A 13,722-nucleotide genomic window follows, 5' to 3' on the forward strand; every position below is an offset into this window, starting at 1 on the left:
CATTAAGCAATTAATTATTATCTAAACGTCAAATATCAAGCAGGTCCAGCATAGCTGCAGGTTGGTGGCGAGCGCCTTTTGTGAGCTTGTAGTATTTTGGTCTTGGTAGTTGTAGTTTCCAGAAGAGTGTGTCCTGCTGTGGTCCTAACTTCTGTCTGGCATGCTGATTCTTCGCTGACTGAAACCGTGGCGGTGGGAGGGAGCCGAAGCCCGGGTGTTTTACCGTCTCTGTAGTCCTCTCCATGCCTGCTGCTAGTAACGCATCCTGCTGGTTATTTCAGGAAGCAGTCACTGAAAGGACAAAGCAGAGTTCAAATGGGAGGCGGCGTTGTTGGCTGGAGGCCTGGACTCGGTCCGACTGGCGTGAGCGGCGTCCTCCGCCTGACCTCAGAGATATTTACAGCCCAATCAGAAGCCCGCTGCGTTTTACACGCCAAACCACAACTTTTACAAATCAAACATCTGACTTTTAAACTCTGCCTCAGGCCAGATTGGATTGAGTCCAGGTTTTACCAACATGGTCAATTTTACAGACTTACACTCAACATTTTGTTGTTTTTTTAAGGAGAAGAAAAACAGCACGATTTCTTTTTAATTTTATTTAAATTTTCTTTATTTATCTAGACAGAATGCACACTTTTTGTTTGATAAATGCATTATTATGTTTCTCCTCTGTGTCTAAAACCTTATTTCACAACCACGTCACTGCTTGTTCTTCCCTGAAAGCTTAATTGTCTTAAATTCACAGAAAGTCCTTGTCAATTACAAGCAGGTGTTTTATAACCTACAGCTGTCAGACTATTTATGGTGTCATTCAGGACTGAGTTAAACGGATTATTCCTGAACAAGTCAGCATTCATAGCCATAATCTTATGAATATATGTGATAAAATAATCAATACAAGGAAAGGAAACAATAAAAGGAGGTTATCGCAACAAGATCACCAGATTTCCCATTGCTGCAATTTTTGTCAGACATTTATATTCATAGATGGATATTTTAATACAGGTTATACAGTATAGCTGTAAAATTATTTCATTATTATGTTCAAGCTGATTACAGCGGTGATCTGCTCTCACTAGTTACTTTCTTAGGTACACCTGGTCCCTTGCTTCTGAAAACTAACTATAAATCAGTCGACCACGATGCATAAACTGATGTATTCAGTCATCTAGCGGTGGGGAAGTTGACTTGCTAAAGTTCAAACCTGGCATCCGAACAGGGAAAAGGGCTTTTTACAAGTTGCATGGCCACTGGTGACAGACGCGGTGCTCTGAATATTTCAGAAACCGCTGATATTCTGGGATGTTCACTTGCTGGAGATTAAGTCAACAGTCGCTTTTAGTCACTTGTTTCAGGCAAAGGTAGGCAGTAAATGCCAATTAAAGTCTGGCTTTACCGTGTTTTTATTAGCCACATTAGCTTAGCAACGATTAACCGACTGAGCCGTCAGCCGATTAACATTTTCCTGCGTTAATTCGTACCGCAGCAGAACTGAGCGGAAGAGCGTCTAGACAGGGAGCGCAGACCAGCAGATCCCCATCATTGGGCTGTCTGTCTTTGGGAAGCTAATAATTAAACAGCCTATGTCGTCTAGGAGGTTTACTACTTCACTGTTGCAAATCCAGGAGCTTTACTCACCTTTTTACGTTACTTTCAAACGAAAGTGTTAGCTTGTAGCAACGGCTAGCATGTGGCATCGTTCATTAATGTTTTTCTCGTCCATCTGCCTCATAGGAAAAGTTCCTTTGATTGCAGAATAGGGTCATTTTTTCCGTGTTTGCCTTGTTGATAAAAAATGGTTTTCTGACTGTAGTCGACACGTTGGCAGAGTTTAAACAACTCCAAGCTGCAGAGAAGCTGAATATGTTGATGCAAGCGAGAAACTTTGAGTGATTCAGTAGTAATTAAGATATTATTTTGACAACCATGGCCAGTATGCACCGAAACCCTTGACGGAGTTTTCTGACACCCGGCTGCGTTTGTGCTGTGAAATATAAGATACCAGCAAGGTGTACCTAATGAAGTGGCTGGAGTGTGTGCTGTTCATTGATGAAAGGTTTTCATGTCGGACTCATTTCTATGAGACTCGGGCGGCGTGTCCTTGGCTCAGAGAGCTGCAGCTTTTTGAGGAGCGCCACTTGTGTTTTGATCAGACAGTCTAACAACAGTAAAGTAGCTCTTGACACTCTAAAGAGCCCAAGGACCATCAATGTATTTTTCAAGTGTTTGTGTGGGTGAAGTGTCAATGGCACTCTAGAAAAGTAGACGTCCTTTGGGAAATCTGTTGTGGATTTCAAAGTATGTTTGGTGCTAAAAAAAAAAAACTTGGATTTTGAACCTTGAACACCCTTTTTAAAGTTTTTGAACTGGAATAAAAGGGATTCTGTATCACTATATTTAATAATCTAGTTCTTTGGAAAAAGAAAATGTAACCTCACTGGGATCCCACTGCTATGATTTATAACATTTTGCATTACTGAGTAAGGATGAGACAGTTTAGTCAGTCTCAGTTTAAGTCATAAAGCAGATTTAGTCACTGAGAGCTTCCTGACTCCTTTGATTATAGTTTTATTGGCATTGTTAAGTTTAGTTTCCTATAAGTTTTAGTTTTCTCATGCTTACAGTGAGGGCATTTTTTAACAATTTCCTAGAACAATTTTGATTGCAGAAAAGCATTTTTTTTTTGTCTTTAGAGACCCTAGTATTTTCATGTTAAAGGAGCCCAGTCACACACGCCGACTTTACGAACTTCTACAGCAGTAGCTCACTCTGGTTGCATATAAAGGTTTTCCGATTAAATTATCGCACCTAAATAAGTAGGCTTGTTATATTTTTATTTCTGTTTTACATTTTCTTTTTCTCTATTTGTTAGTAACCAAAACACTTTTTTAATATTTACCATAAAAAGAGCGTGTGAGCGGAGGAGCGAAGAGAAAGAGGTTAATTAACCCTAAACCTGGTCTGTTAATTGGTGGAGTCATACAACTCAGGCTGACCGCAGACCACTACTCTCAGTTTTTCTTCCTCGTTGAATGAAAACAGATTCATATCCGCCACTTTCCTCCACCCCACGTCAAAGCCAAATCTGGTTCCTGATTGGCTGTCCCAGCGCGACAAGACACCAAAGTTCAGCTTTTTCAACTCCAACATCTGTCGTTTCGCACGCCTCGCAGGTTTCGTGTCGCTCTGGCTTCGCTTTAATCACCAAAATTGTACGTTTTTCATCGCTAGAATGGCCTCTGTGGCCTCGCTTACCATCACATCGTCCTGGTGATGCACCTGTTCATAGGGATATTATGTAAATCTAATCACTCGACCTCACAGATTCGGGTTAAATGTGAACGCACCTTTACAATAGTTGCGTCAATTGCAGCCATCTTGTTTTTGATCATTATGCTGCATAGTGCGGGCAAATGGCACGACAATGTTCATGTCTGCTGATCGCACTCGTGCAAAGTTCTTTTCAGGCTCAAAAAAACGACTATAGTCGTTTTCACACCTGATAGTCTGGTATACTCAGTTCGATTGGGGACCAAATATCGCAACTTTGTTACTATTTTCAGCTGGTTGCTTTCACGCTGTACTGAGCCAGACCATTTTACCTACCCGTTAACCCCATCACGTGTGGTGGCATTGCACCAAGAACCACTGAAGGGAAGAGGCTGGTCAACAATTCAGCTCAACTTCCTTTTCGACGACATATAAAGAAAATGAATGGCATCAGATTTCTGTGCCGTCTTTGGCAAGTGTGCCAGACGTGCACAATGCAACAGTGGGCTCAGCATGAATGTTATATTTTACACAACTTATACAACTTCATTGCACTGATGTCACGCTTAAACAGACGTGGATATAAGTAATTTAATTAGTATTGGTTGTAATTACCCAGACTGCCCTGCGCTGTAGTCTGCTTCCTGCTCTGGTCCACTTGGCATTCCCATATGCATTCAAACTGCCTTAGAGTTCACTTCAACCAAGCTTTTTTTGTTGTTTTTTATAGTCATAGTGTGTGACTAGGCTCCTTTTTAATACGGGGGATTTAGCATTTCTTTGTTTTTAGAAATGTGAAGTTTAAAAACCAGACCTCTGATTATTTATTCTGCTTTTTAGTGTGACTGCTGCTGCGTTTATAACAATAAAGCAGCTACATGAAAGGTCACGAGCACATGGAGAAGAAATAAGGAGTGAGACTGGAGAGCTTTTAATTTTGCTTTTAATAAGCTGCAGTTAGTCACAAATTTCTGACACTTCCTTCCTAAATCGGTCCAGACGTTGAGTGGGAGGCATTGGACCAGCATGAGTATGTGGACACGAAAATCCAGTTATTGTATTTGATGTTCTGCATCTCAGTGTAGGTGCAGGTCCAGCTGTAAGCTGTCATTAAAAGATAGAAAAAAGACCACAAGACACTTGACTTGAACCAGTAATTGAGGTTGAGCACCCTTACTTTTTATACTTATGATGATTAAATTGATCTGAAACAGATTTTTATTGTATTTGACCTGTTTTAATTGATTTGATTTAGTGGTTTACATACATAAATGTAATGAAGTATGATTGTTCAGGACTAAAATAATCATAAATTTACATCTTTATTTCATTTTATGTTTATTTAACTACAGACTTTATACATAACATTGATCTTATGTAACAAAACAAGCTGTGGTTCAGTAGGATTTATTTAATTTGAACATTTAGTCACAGAATTCACTAGTTTTCATTTATATTGGTTGTGTATAGAGTGGGACTGCAATGATTAGTGGACATTAAATTGTCGAAGCAAGAATCAAAATTAACTTTTAGATTGATTTTAGGCGAGAATTTGTTTAAATCTACCGCTGCAATTCAATCAGATCATATCTAATGGTTATTATTGGATTTAGTTCAGTGTTCATTCATCACTAAGATTAATGGTTGAGATTAAAGTGAAGCTACATGACAGGATAGTTTTATTTAACTTTAATGTCTGACTAGAGACATGGAGTTTATTTTTAATATAGACGCTGGGAATATTGCCTAATTAGAGATCAGGCCTGACTGCAACATGTTAATATGCTCTTCGTTTTTACACTGTAGTTTAAAATATTTTTAAACATTAGTCTACTAATTGAAAAAACAATCGATAGATTAGTGTACAGTAAAATAATCGTTAATTGCAGCCCTAGGATACAGTTATAAGATATTAAAAGATTCATAAAGATTATTATTTATCAGCGCGGTAGTTTCAATGCTAGACTCTTATTGGCTGAGAAAGAGACGGCCGTCTAAAATTAAACAAAGTGGGCCTAGTTTTAAGCCCTGGGGAACACCTTTTTCATCCTAAAATACCTAATGCTGATAGTGTGTTAAGCTCTAATGTTAAAGCAAATTTAGAGTTTTGCTTGTCTATTTCATATAAACATACCATAACTTTAAAGCTACAGAATTTTATTGTGACGTTTGTTTCTTTAACAGCAGTGGTTCAATTATTGTTGATGTCAGAAAACAGCTCATTACAACAGCTGTTTGTTTTCCCTTTGCTTGTCTGTGTCGTTCAAAGTTTTAAAAAACAAATTTATTTTCCTTGTGTATTCAGTGATAGTTTAATTTATCAGTTTCTTAATGCTTAATTAAGTACCCAGATTTGGTGTTTCTATGAAATAATTTATAGTTTGGCATAAAGTCATGTTCCAGTCAAGTTTCTGTTGCTGAGAAAACTTCCAGTAAACTGACTTCTCACAGTGAAATACCAGAGTGTCTTTATGGTTTAAGGCTAAAGAATCATGCAGACAAATCAAACATGGCAAGTATTAGTTGCGGCGCAGGTAATAGATGTTTTTTTTAGAGGGATCTGTATTCTAGGCACGTCCAGAAGAGCAGCCGTAGGTTAGAAGATGGAGAAACTAGTTTCCTCCCCTGCTGCGGTTGGCGGGTTGGAGGGGGGGGTCACCAAAACTTGTGCTCTGCTGTTTGTCCTCTGCAGGAGTGGGAGACGGAGAGTCACGACTGGTACTGCTTCGACTGTCACTTAGCAGGCGACGTCCTCGCCTGCGACAACTGCTTCCGGGTTTACCATCTCAAATGTCTGACAGAGGAATGCAAACCCAGAGACGGAGGCTCCCACTGGCAGTGTGTCGTGTGCCGGGTAGGTGGGACTGCGTTTTAAATATGCTGTCAGTCATACGTCCACGACGCAGGTTCCGCTTTGCATAATTCGCCCTTTAAGATGTTTGGGAATTTGTTCCTGAAGCTGCGAAAATTTTGTTCTCCAGCACCACAGGTTTAAAAAATAAATAAAAATATATAAATTTTTAAGTAATCTTCCCTAAGCCCCAGTGGGTCGAGGCAGATGAGCGTTCACACTGAGCCTGGTTCTGGTTCTGCTGGAGGTTTTCCTCCCTGTTAAAGGGGAGTTTTACTCTCCACTGTCGCTTCATGCATGCTCAGTATGAGGGATTGCTGCAAAGCCATCAACAATGCAGACGACTGTCCACTGTGGCTCTACGCTCTTTCAGGAGGAGTGAATGCTGCTTGGAGAGACTTGATGCAACCTGCTGGGTTTCCTTAGAGAGGAAACTTTCTGACCAACCTGGAGGATCTGACTGAATTTGACTTTGGAAGTCAGATGACGATGTTTCATGAATTGGCGCTATATAAATAAAATTTTATTGAATTAAGTAAATAGATAAATATTTCTTGCAGTATGCTTCCACACTGAGTGGCACACGGGGAGCAATCTGTGGTCAGGGGACCCAAAGTTTTAAACCGGCAACGTTTGCAGCCTCTCTAAGACGTAAATGCGTCACTACACTGCAAAAAAGGAACTAAAAGTAAGTAACATTTTCTTGAAATTGGTGTATTTTTCCTTGATTTTAACAGTTGAATAAGACTATTTGCCAATGACATTAGTATATTTACACCTAAAATAAGATATCTTGCACCTGAAATAAGATAATGGAGATTAATTGTTCCTATTTTTAGTGCAAAATATCTTATTTCATTGGCAGATATTCTTATTAACTGCTTAAATCAAGAAAAAATACATTAATTTGAAGATTTTACTTACTTTTTGGTTCCCTTTTTGTAGTGTAGGCTACAACGCTCCAAATATATATTTTTTTACAATATTTTATGTAAAAAAAAAATGCAAAAATTAAGGCCAAAATAATTTTAAAGCTCCAGTCTTGCTGCTTTACGGGGGACATATCATGTTTTTCAAATATTCCTTTTCACTTTGAAATCTTCCAGTTGTGGTCCATATAAAGTGGAACTGCAATGCTGCGGTCTAAATTCCTTGTTAATTTACCTTCACATCCTCCTTTCTACCCTTTTTGAGCCGTGTCTGAGAGACGCTCCCATCGCTGCAATCTCCACTCCGCCCCGTTCGGCCATTTTTGTTATATTCGGGGGGGATGGTTTAATGGAGCAACTGGACATTTTCACTTATCCACTTGTTAATTTGGCATAATTCAGCTTGGACTGAAAAATTGCTCTGCAAACTTAAAATGGTAGAATTGCGACATTTATAAGCTGGAAGTCCAAGACCTTGTTTAGCAGCTCCGCGGTGTAGTGTGACATTGTTGTTCAAAAAAATTTAATAAAAAAAATAAGAAAACCGATGGGTTTTAAAAATATGACACAAAAAGAATAGAAAGATATCTACGCAGCCTCTGGATAGATTATACAAATTTTCTACATTCCTAGTCGCTTCAAGTATGCAACAAAATATATGTAACTGCTAAAAAAAATTGACATTTTATATTGTATGTCCCCATTAATTCTTTATTACTAAAGAGTTTTTACTATTTTAGGCTAGTGACGTTTAAAAATGCTCACCATTAAGGAGTTCTACCTTTATCACCTTGTTAACATTATATTATTGCCTTTACTCTGCTTCTCTTTTTTTGTCATTAATTTCCTTTTTAATCAGCCTCTTCATTTTGAATGTTGCGCTGGGCTTTGCAGCTGTTTTGATTGCTAAAATGTATTTATTTTGAGAAAAAAACTTACCAAAATGTTTTTACTGGCGCTATGAAACCAAGTCATCTTTTTCCTTCTTTCAGGGAAGTAAAAAGAAGAACCTGAACAAACAGGAGATGTGTAAATATCTGCGCTTCATCGTCCAGCGGATGAAGGAAAGGGTAATTGCTGCTTATATTTAAAGCTATTAGCTACTTTTAGCTCATTCTCTGGTATTCACATGACTGATGTTTTACATATAAGTGTTATTTTACACTTAAAACTAAAACCACAAAGTAAGTTTTAGTAGAAGAGTTGCATGATGTTGTCGTGAGTTTTAATGTTTGCTGAGGATTGCCTGTCTTACTGCAGCTTAACAGTCACAGATGGGTTGTTTGTGTGTTCATGAATTATATTAATCTTGTTTAAGTCCAGAATTAAAGGTTTATCTATTTTTTTAGTTGTTGGATTACAAATATGAATATTAGATTTTTTTAAAAACAGAATTTTAGAAACATCAGACTTAAATTGAGACAGGTCAACATGCTGAAATATGTCCAACACATCCTGTAGACTTTGGTCTTCTAAATGTGTCGGACTAAGAAGTTCCAACAATTCTAACTATATCATAATAAACAAAGATTTCAGTTTTCAATTACAATAGTGTGGAAAAAAATAAAATGGAATAAAAAGTTGACAAATTCTATAAGCGGCGTCTGTGAAAACTCAAATGTGGTTGTTGGGGGTTGTGTGGTAAGATCCAGCTATTGTCATAGTTTGGGATATGTTCATCCCAAGGACAGAGGTAGAAGAAGAACATGTTTATTATTAATTAAATGTTATTAATTAAATGTTTACTCACTTTAAAAACACTTCAGTTGGATTTAAGAGTCTCTACTGTCAACTGGCTCCTCCTTAAATTAATATACAATGCTGTGAAAAAGTGTGCAGTCCAGAAGTTACTCAACTAGAACCTGTCTGACAGCACGAAGTAGGCTGATGATTTAAAAACACAAGACATCATACCTCGATCTTTAGAAATTCAAGAACAGAAGAGTGACAAAGTCTCAAAGGAGAAGCGATGAACCTTCCCAAGACTGACCAGTCTATCAAAACGACTAAAGACTAAATTACTCCATGATATAACAGGGTTGGAGGGAGATGATAGTAAAAATGGCGTCTATTAGAGACAAAGACTCAGCTCGTGTTTGCCAGAGAAACTGGTGTACATCCATTTATTATACGTCTACAATCCAACATGGTGGTAGTGTGATGGTCTGGGGTTTCTTTAGGACACCGATGATTATCTGTAGCTGATGGTATTGCTATAGTTTTGTCAAAGTATGATCTCAAAGCCAAATGAAATGCTTTAGCAAGGCCTTAAAAAGGCTTCTCCATGCTCAAAATCCTCCAGTCTGTCTTCATTAAAAGAACGTATCACAAAGGCCTGACGCCAGTTGTTCCACCCAGGGTGTCACGACCAGTTATGAGGTTTAAGGCTTGCGTCCGAACCTCCACGCTCCGTACGGATTTGTTTCCTGACATACTGGCTGCATGGAGGCTGAATAGACGGACTCACAAGGTTGAATCAGTGGATTCCCTTAGATACACAACCTCTTTAGTCCGGTGGTAGTTCATCGACCAGAGGGTCTAGCTTGGTCAGAACTACGCAGGCACAGTTGCGTAAAACTCCAGGTGTTATTTGCTACAACTACGCTACAAATACGATCCAATTTTTGGTCGGATTAGGGCTGGACGATATAGAAAAAAAGGCTTATCAATAGAAATCAGATTGATCGATATTGATAATTATCAAAAAAATTCCAAACATATATTTTAAGTGCAGCCCTGGTCATTTTACGTTGTTACTTAATAATAATAATAATACATTTTATTTAAAAGGCGCCTTTCTAGACACTCAAGGTCGCCGTACAGAAGGGTAAAAAACAGAATGTCAGGAACAGAATCAAAACAAAAAACATTTAAAAAATAAATAAAAAATAAATAAATACCGAGGCTGGGACAGGGAAATTGATAATTAAAGAGAATAGGCGGTCTTAAACAGATGAGTTTTGAGTTGTGATTTAAAATTTTGAAGTGAGTCCGTGTTTCTAAGTAGGGGTGGTAGAGAGTTCCAGAGGCGGGGGGCAGAGCGGCTGAATGCTCTGCTCCCCATGGTGGTGAGACGGGCGGAAGGGACAGACAGGTGTAAAGCAGATGAGGATCTAAGAGCACGGGAGGGGGTGGGAATGTGCAGGAGGCCTGACAGATAAGGGGGGGCTAGGTGGTGAAGGGCCTTGAATGTCACCATGAGAATTTTATATTGAATGCGGAACTGCACGGGGAGCCAGTGAAGCTGTTGGAGGACCGGGGTGATGTGGTGGATAGAGGGAGTTCTTGTTATGATGCGAGCAGCTGAGTTCTGGACCAGTTGTAGTTTATGGAGTGATTTCTGAGGAAGGCCGAAGAGGAGAGAGTTGCAGTAATCCAGTCGGGAGGTGACAAGGCTGTGCACAAGTATGGCAGCAGTGTGTGGGGTAAGGGAGGGACGGAGGCGGTTGATGTTTCTTAAGTGAAAGTAGGCAGACCGGGTAATGTTATTGATATGGGATTGAAAAGATAGGGTGCTATCGAGGATGACACCCAGACTCTTAACCTGGGGGGAGGGGGAGATGGAGGAACTGTCAATAACAAGTGGGAAACTGTCAGTTTTGGAAAGAGTTGATTTGGTGCCGATGAGGAGAACCTCAGTTTTACTACTGTTTAATTGAAGGAAGTTTTTGGTGAACCAGGCTTTTATTTCACAGATGCAATTTGTGAGGGAGGTGGGGGGAAGAGAGGACGATGGTTGTGTGGAGAGGTAGAGCTGGGTGTCATCAGCATAGCAATGGAATTGGATGTTAAATTTGCGGAAGATATTGCCAAGGGGAAGGAGGTAGATGATGAAGAGGAGGGGCCCGAGTACAGAGCCCTGGGGCACGCCTGAGGTGAGGGGGGGAGGGGGTGGATTTGAGGGTCTTCAGTTGAATGTACTGAGTGCGGTCAGAGAAGTAGGAAATAAACCAGTCCAACGGAGTGTTAGTGATGCCAATGGAAGAAAGCCTACTGAGGAGAGTGGTGTGTGACAGATGGTGTCAAAGGCTGCACTCAGGTCGAGGAGGATGAGGATGGTGAGTAGTCCAGAATCAGATGCCATGAGGAGGTCATTGGTGATTTTGATGAGTGCTGTTTCAGTGCTATGGAGTGGCCGGAAACCAGACTGAAATTCTTCATACAGGCTGTTGGCAGATAGGTGAGTATGGAGCTGGGAGGCAACTGTTTTTTCAAGAATTTTGGAAATGAAGGGTAAATTGGAGATAGGACGGAGGTTGTTGAAGTTGATCGGGTCGGCACCAGGTTTTTTTACAATCGGAGTGATGGCAGCAGTTTTGAGAAGTGTAGGGACAGTTCCAGTGGTGAGGGAGGTGTGGATGATAGCGGAGATGAGGGGAACCAGAGAGGGGAGGCAGGTTTTGACAAGTTGTGTTGGGAAGGGGTCCAGTTGACAGGTGGATGGTTTGGATTTCCGAATGAGCTCTGTGATTTCCGAGACAGTGGGAAGATGGAAGGAGGAGAGCGACTGTGTAGGCGAGGGAAGATCTGGTGAGGTGCTGAGATGAGCCGTTGATCCAAGGTTTTGGTGAATGTTCTTGATTTTTCCTGTGAAGTATGACATGATGTCATTGCAGAAGGAGGTTGTATAAAGGTGCGGGGGGAAAGAGTCCTTGGGTTTGATAGTATTATTGAGTATAGAGAAAAGTGACTTAGAGTTATGTTGATTGGCAGTGATTAAGCTCGAGTAATACTGTGATTTAGTGCTGGCAATGGAGTCCTTATAATGAATAATGTGATTATTGTACATTTCTTTGTGTATAGTGAGACCAGTTTTTCTATAAAGTCTTTCGAGTTGCCGTCCTTTGGTTTTCATGCGTCGGAGATTTGGGGTGTACCAGGGGGCGGAGACGGAAAAAGAAACAAATCTATTTTTTAGTGGAGCAAGCGAGTCAAGGATATTATGGAGACCAGTGTTGTAGTGGATGACCAGGTCATCAGGGGTTAGCAGATTATTGAAGTCAAGGAGGCAGGAAGAGTGGATACTTGAGATAAGGGTGGAGGGATCAATGTTCTTTATGTTCCGGAAGGATATGAGGCGGGATGTTTTAGAGATAGAGAGGGTAATATTCACTTCAAATGAGAGGAGAAAAGTCAGTTATGGGGAGTTCATCAGCTGTTATGTTGTGAGGGATGACGCCAGAGCAGCAGATTAAATCCAGAATATGTCCTTAATGCCCCCTTTTTCTAAATAAAGAACACTGGATTCAAACATAACTCTTTATTCAACCAACTTTTTACCAAAACTATAGGTCATAAAAAAACATCACTGTCTGAACTATGAAGCCTGGTGGCGGAGCGTTCCGGGGTCTGCGTTGTGATTGGTTGGAAGGATCTAATGACTGTAATATTAACCTACACAAGAATACAACAGGAAGGGAAACTGTTCTTTTATTGAACTTTTTATTGAGCCCCTTTTTTTTCTATTTATCCTCATGTCCATTTATAATATCGGGTTTTTATCGGCCGTTATTCGGATTTAGTGTCTCAGCCTTTCAGGGACAATTACTTTTTCAGTTTGGGCTAGGTTGACTTTTTTCTTAGATAAATGAAATCATCATTTGTAAACCTGCCATTTTTATTTCTTCAGATTATCTGATATCTTTTTAATAAACTTTGATGATCTGAACTCAATAAAGGGACACATACCTTTTCACAGCACTGTCACAGCTAAAATCTGCTGCTCCTCGTTTGATTCCAGATCAGATTCAGATCGCTGATTCCTCCTCGTCTTCATTTAATTTCTCCCCTTTGAAGAAAATATTGCAGCCCGTCATTAACTCTCCTCTCTGCTTTTGCCTCTTCATACTCCCTGTTGCCTCACTTCTCTGCAATACAGCCCCGCTCCTCTTTACGAGATCACATTAAATGTGTATCCTGGCTCTCCATTGTAGGCGGTGGACCTGAACAAAAAGGGCAAAGACACTAAACACCCCATGTACAAACGGCTGATCCACACGGCTCTGGACGTCTCCAACATCCACGAGGTAACAGTGGATCTCCACTCAGTGCTTTGTCTCTTTGGCCTTCTCAGAACGACAGGTTACATGGATTTATCTCTGTATTTTAGCAACTTTCTTCAGATTTACACATTAAACAGGTTAATAGCTCCCTGTAATCTGAAGCTGTCCCTTTTACAGATGTGAGGTTTAAAGATTGATTGACTTAATCTGTTTAGGGTGACGGTTCTGTCATGGAGATGTCGTTCACTATAGCTTCAATCTGGCAAACCTTTATTAACAATTAATTAGTTATCAACAAGTTTTACTTTTATGTTTTAAATGAGTGACAAGTCAGTTAATTATTAAAAATATTTTTTTATATCAGGACCTTATGTGGTGCCTATAAGCCTGTTGGAAAAATATAGCACAATCCTCCAGTGAGCTGCATTTAGTTTAGTTTCTTTTTCTTTTTATTCATACCTGTATTTACAGAGGTTTAAAAATGACAAAAGCATTAAATAAATGTTTGTTACATAAAGTTAGGGTGAGCTTGGACTTTTCTAGATCAAATGTCAGTACATGTAGCCCTTCGAATGACAGAGTACCGATAAAGTAGCTCTCAGTTTCAAAAAGGTTGGTGACCCCTGGTTTAGATGTTTATTCCTCTCCTGTAACCTAGGAGGTGTGT

The 13,722-nt window shown here is 39.8% G+C and overlaps 1 protein-coding gene across 1 annotated transcript in view; it reads left to right on the plus strand.

Moving 5' to 3' along the window:
* The window catches only part of LOC105922105 (zinc finger, MYND-type containing 11), a 47,000-nt gene that overhangs the window by 19,251 nt on the left and 14,027 nt on the right, over positions 1–13,722 (plus strand). The window contains exons 5-7 of the mRNA XM_036134562.1: positions 5,966–6,127; positions 8,046–8,123; positions 12,987–13,079. Coding sequence (XP_035990455.1) covers positions 5,966–6,127; positions 8,046–8,123; positions 12,987–13,079 — 333 coding nt within the window. The remainder of the gene's footprint in view (positions 1–5,965; positions 6,128–8,045; positions 8,124–12,986; positions 13,080–13,722) is intronic.

Source organism: Fundulus heteroclitus, unplaced genomic scaffold (assembly GCF_011125445.2).
Source record: "Fundulus heteroclitus isolate FHET01 unplaced genomic scaffold, MU-UCD_Fhet_4.1 scaffold_85, whole genome shotgun sequence".
Lineage (NCBI taxonomy): Eukaryota > Metazoa > Chordata > Actinopteri > Cyprinodontiformes > Fundulidae > Fundulus > Fundulus heteroclitus.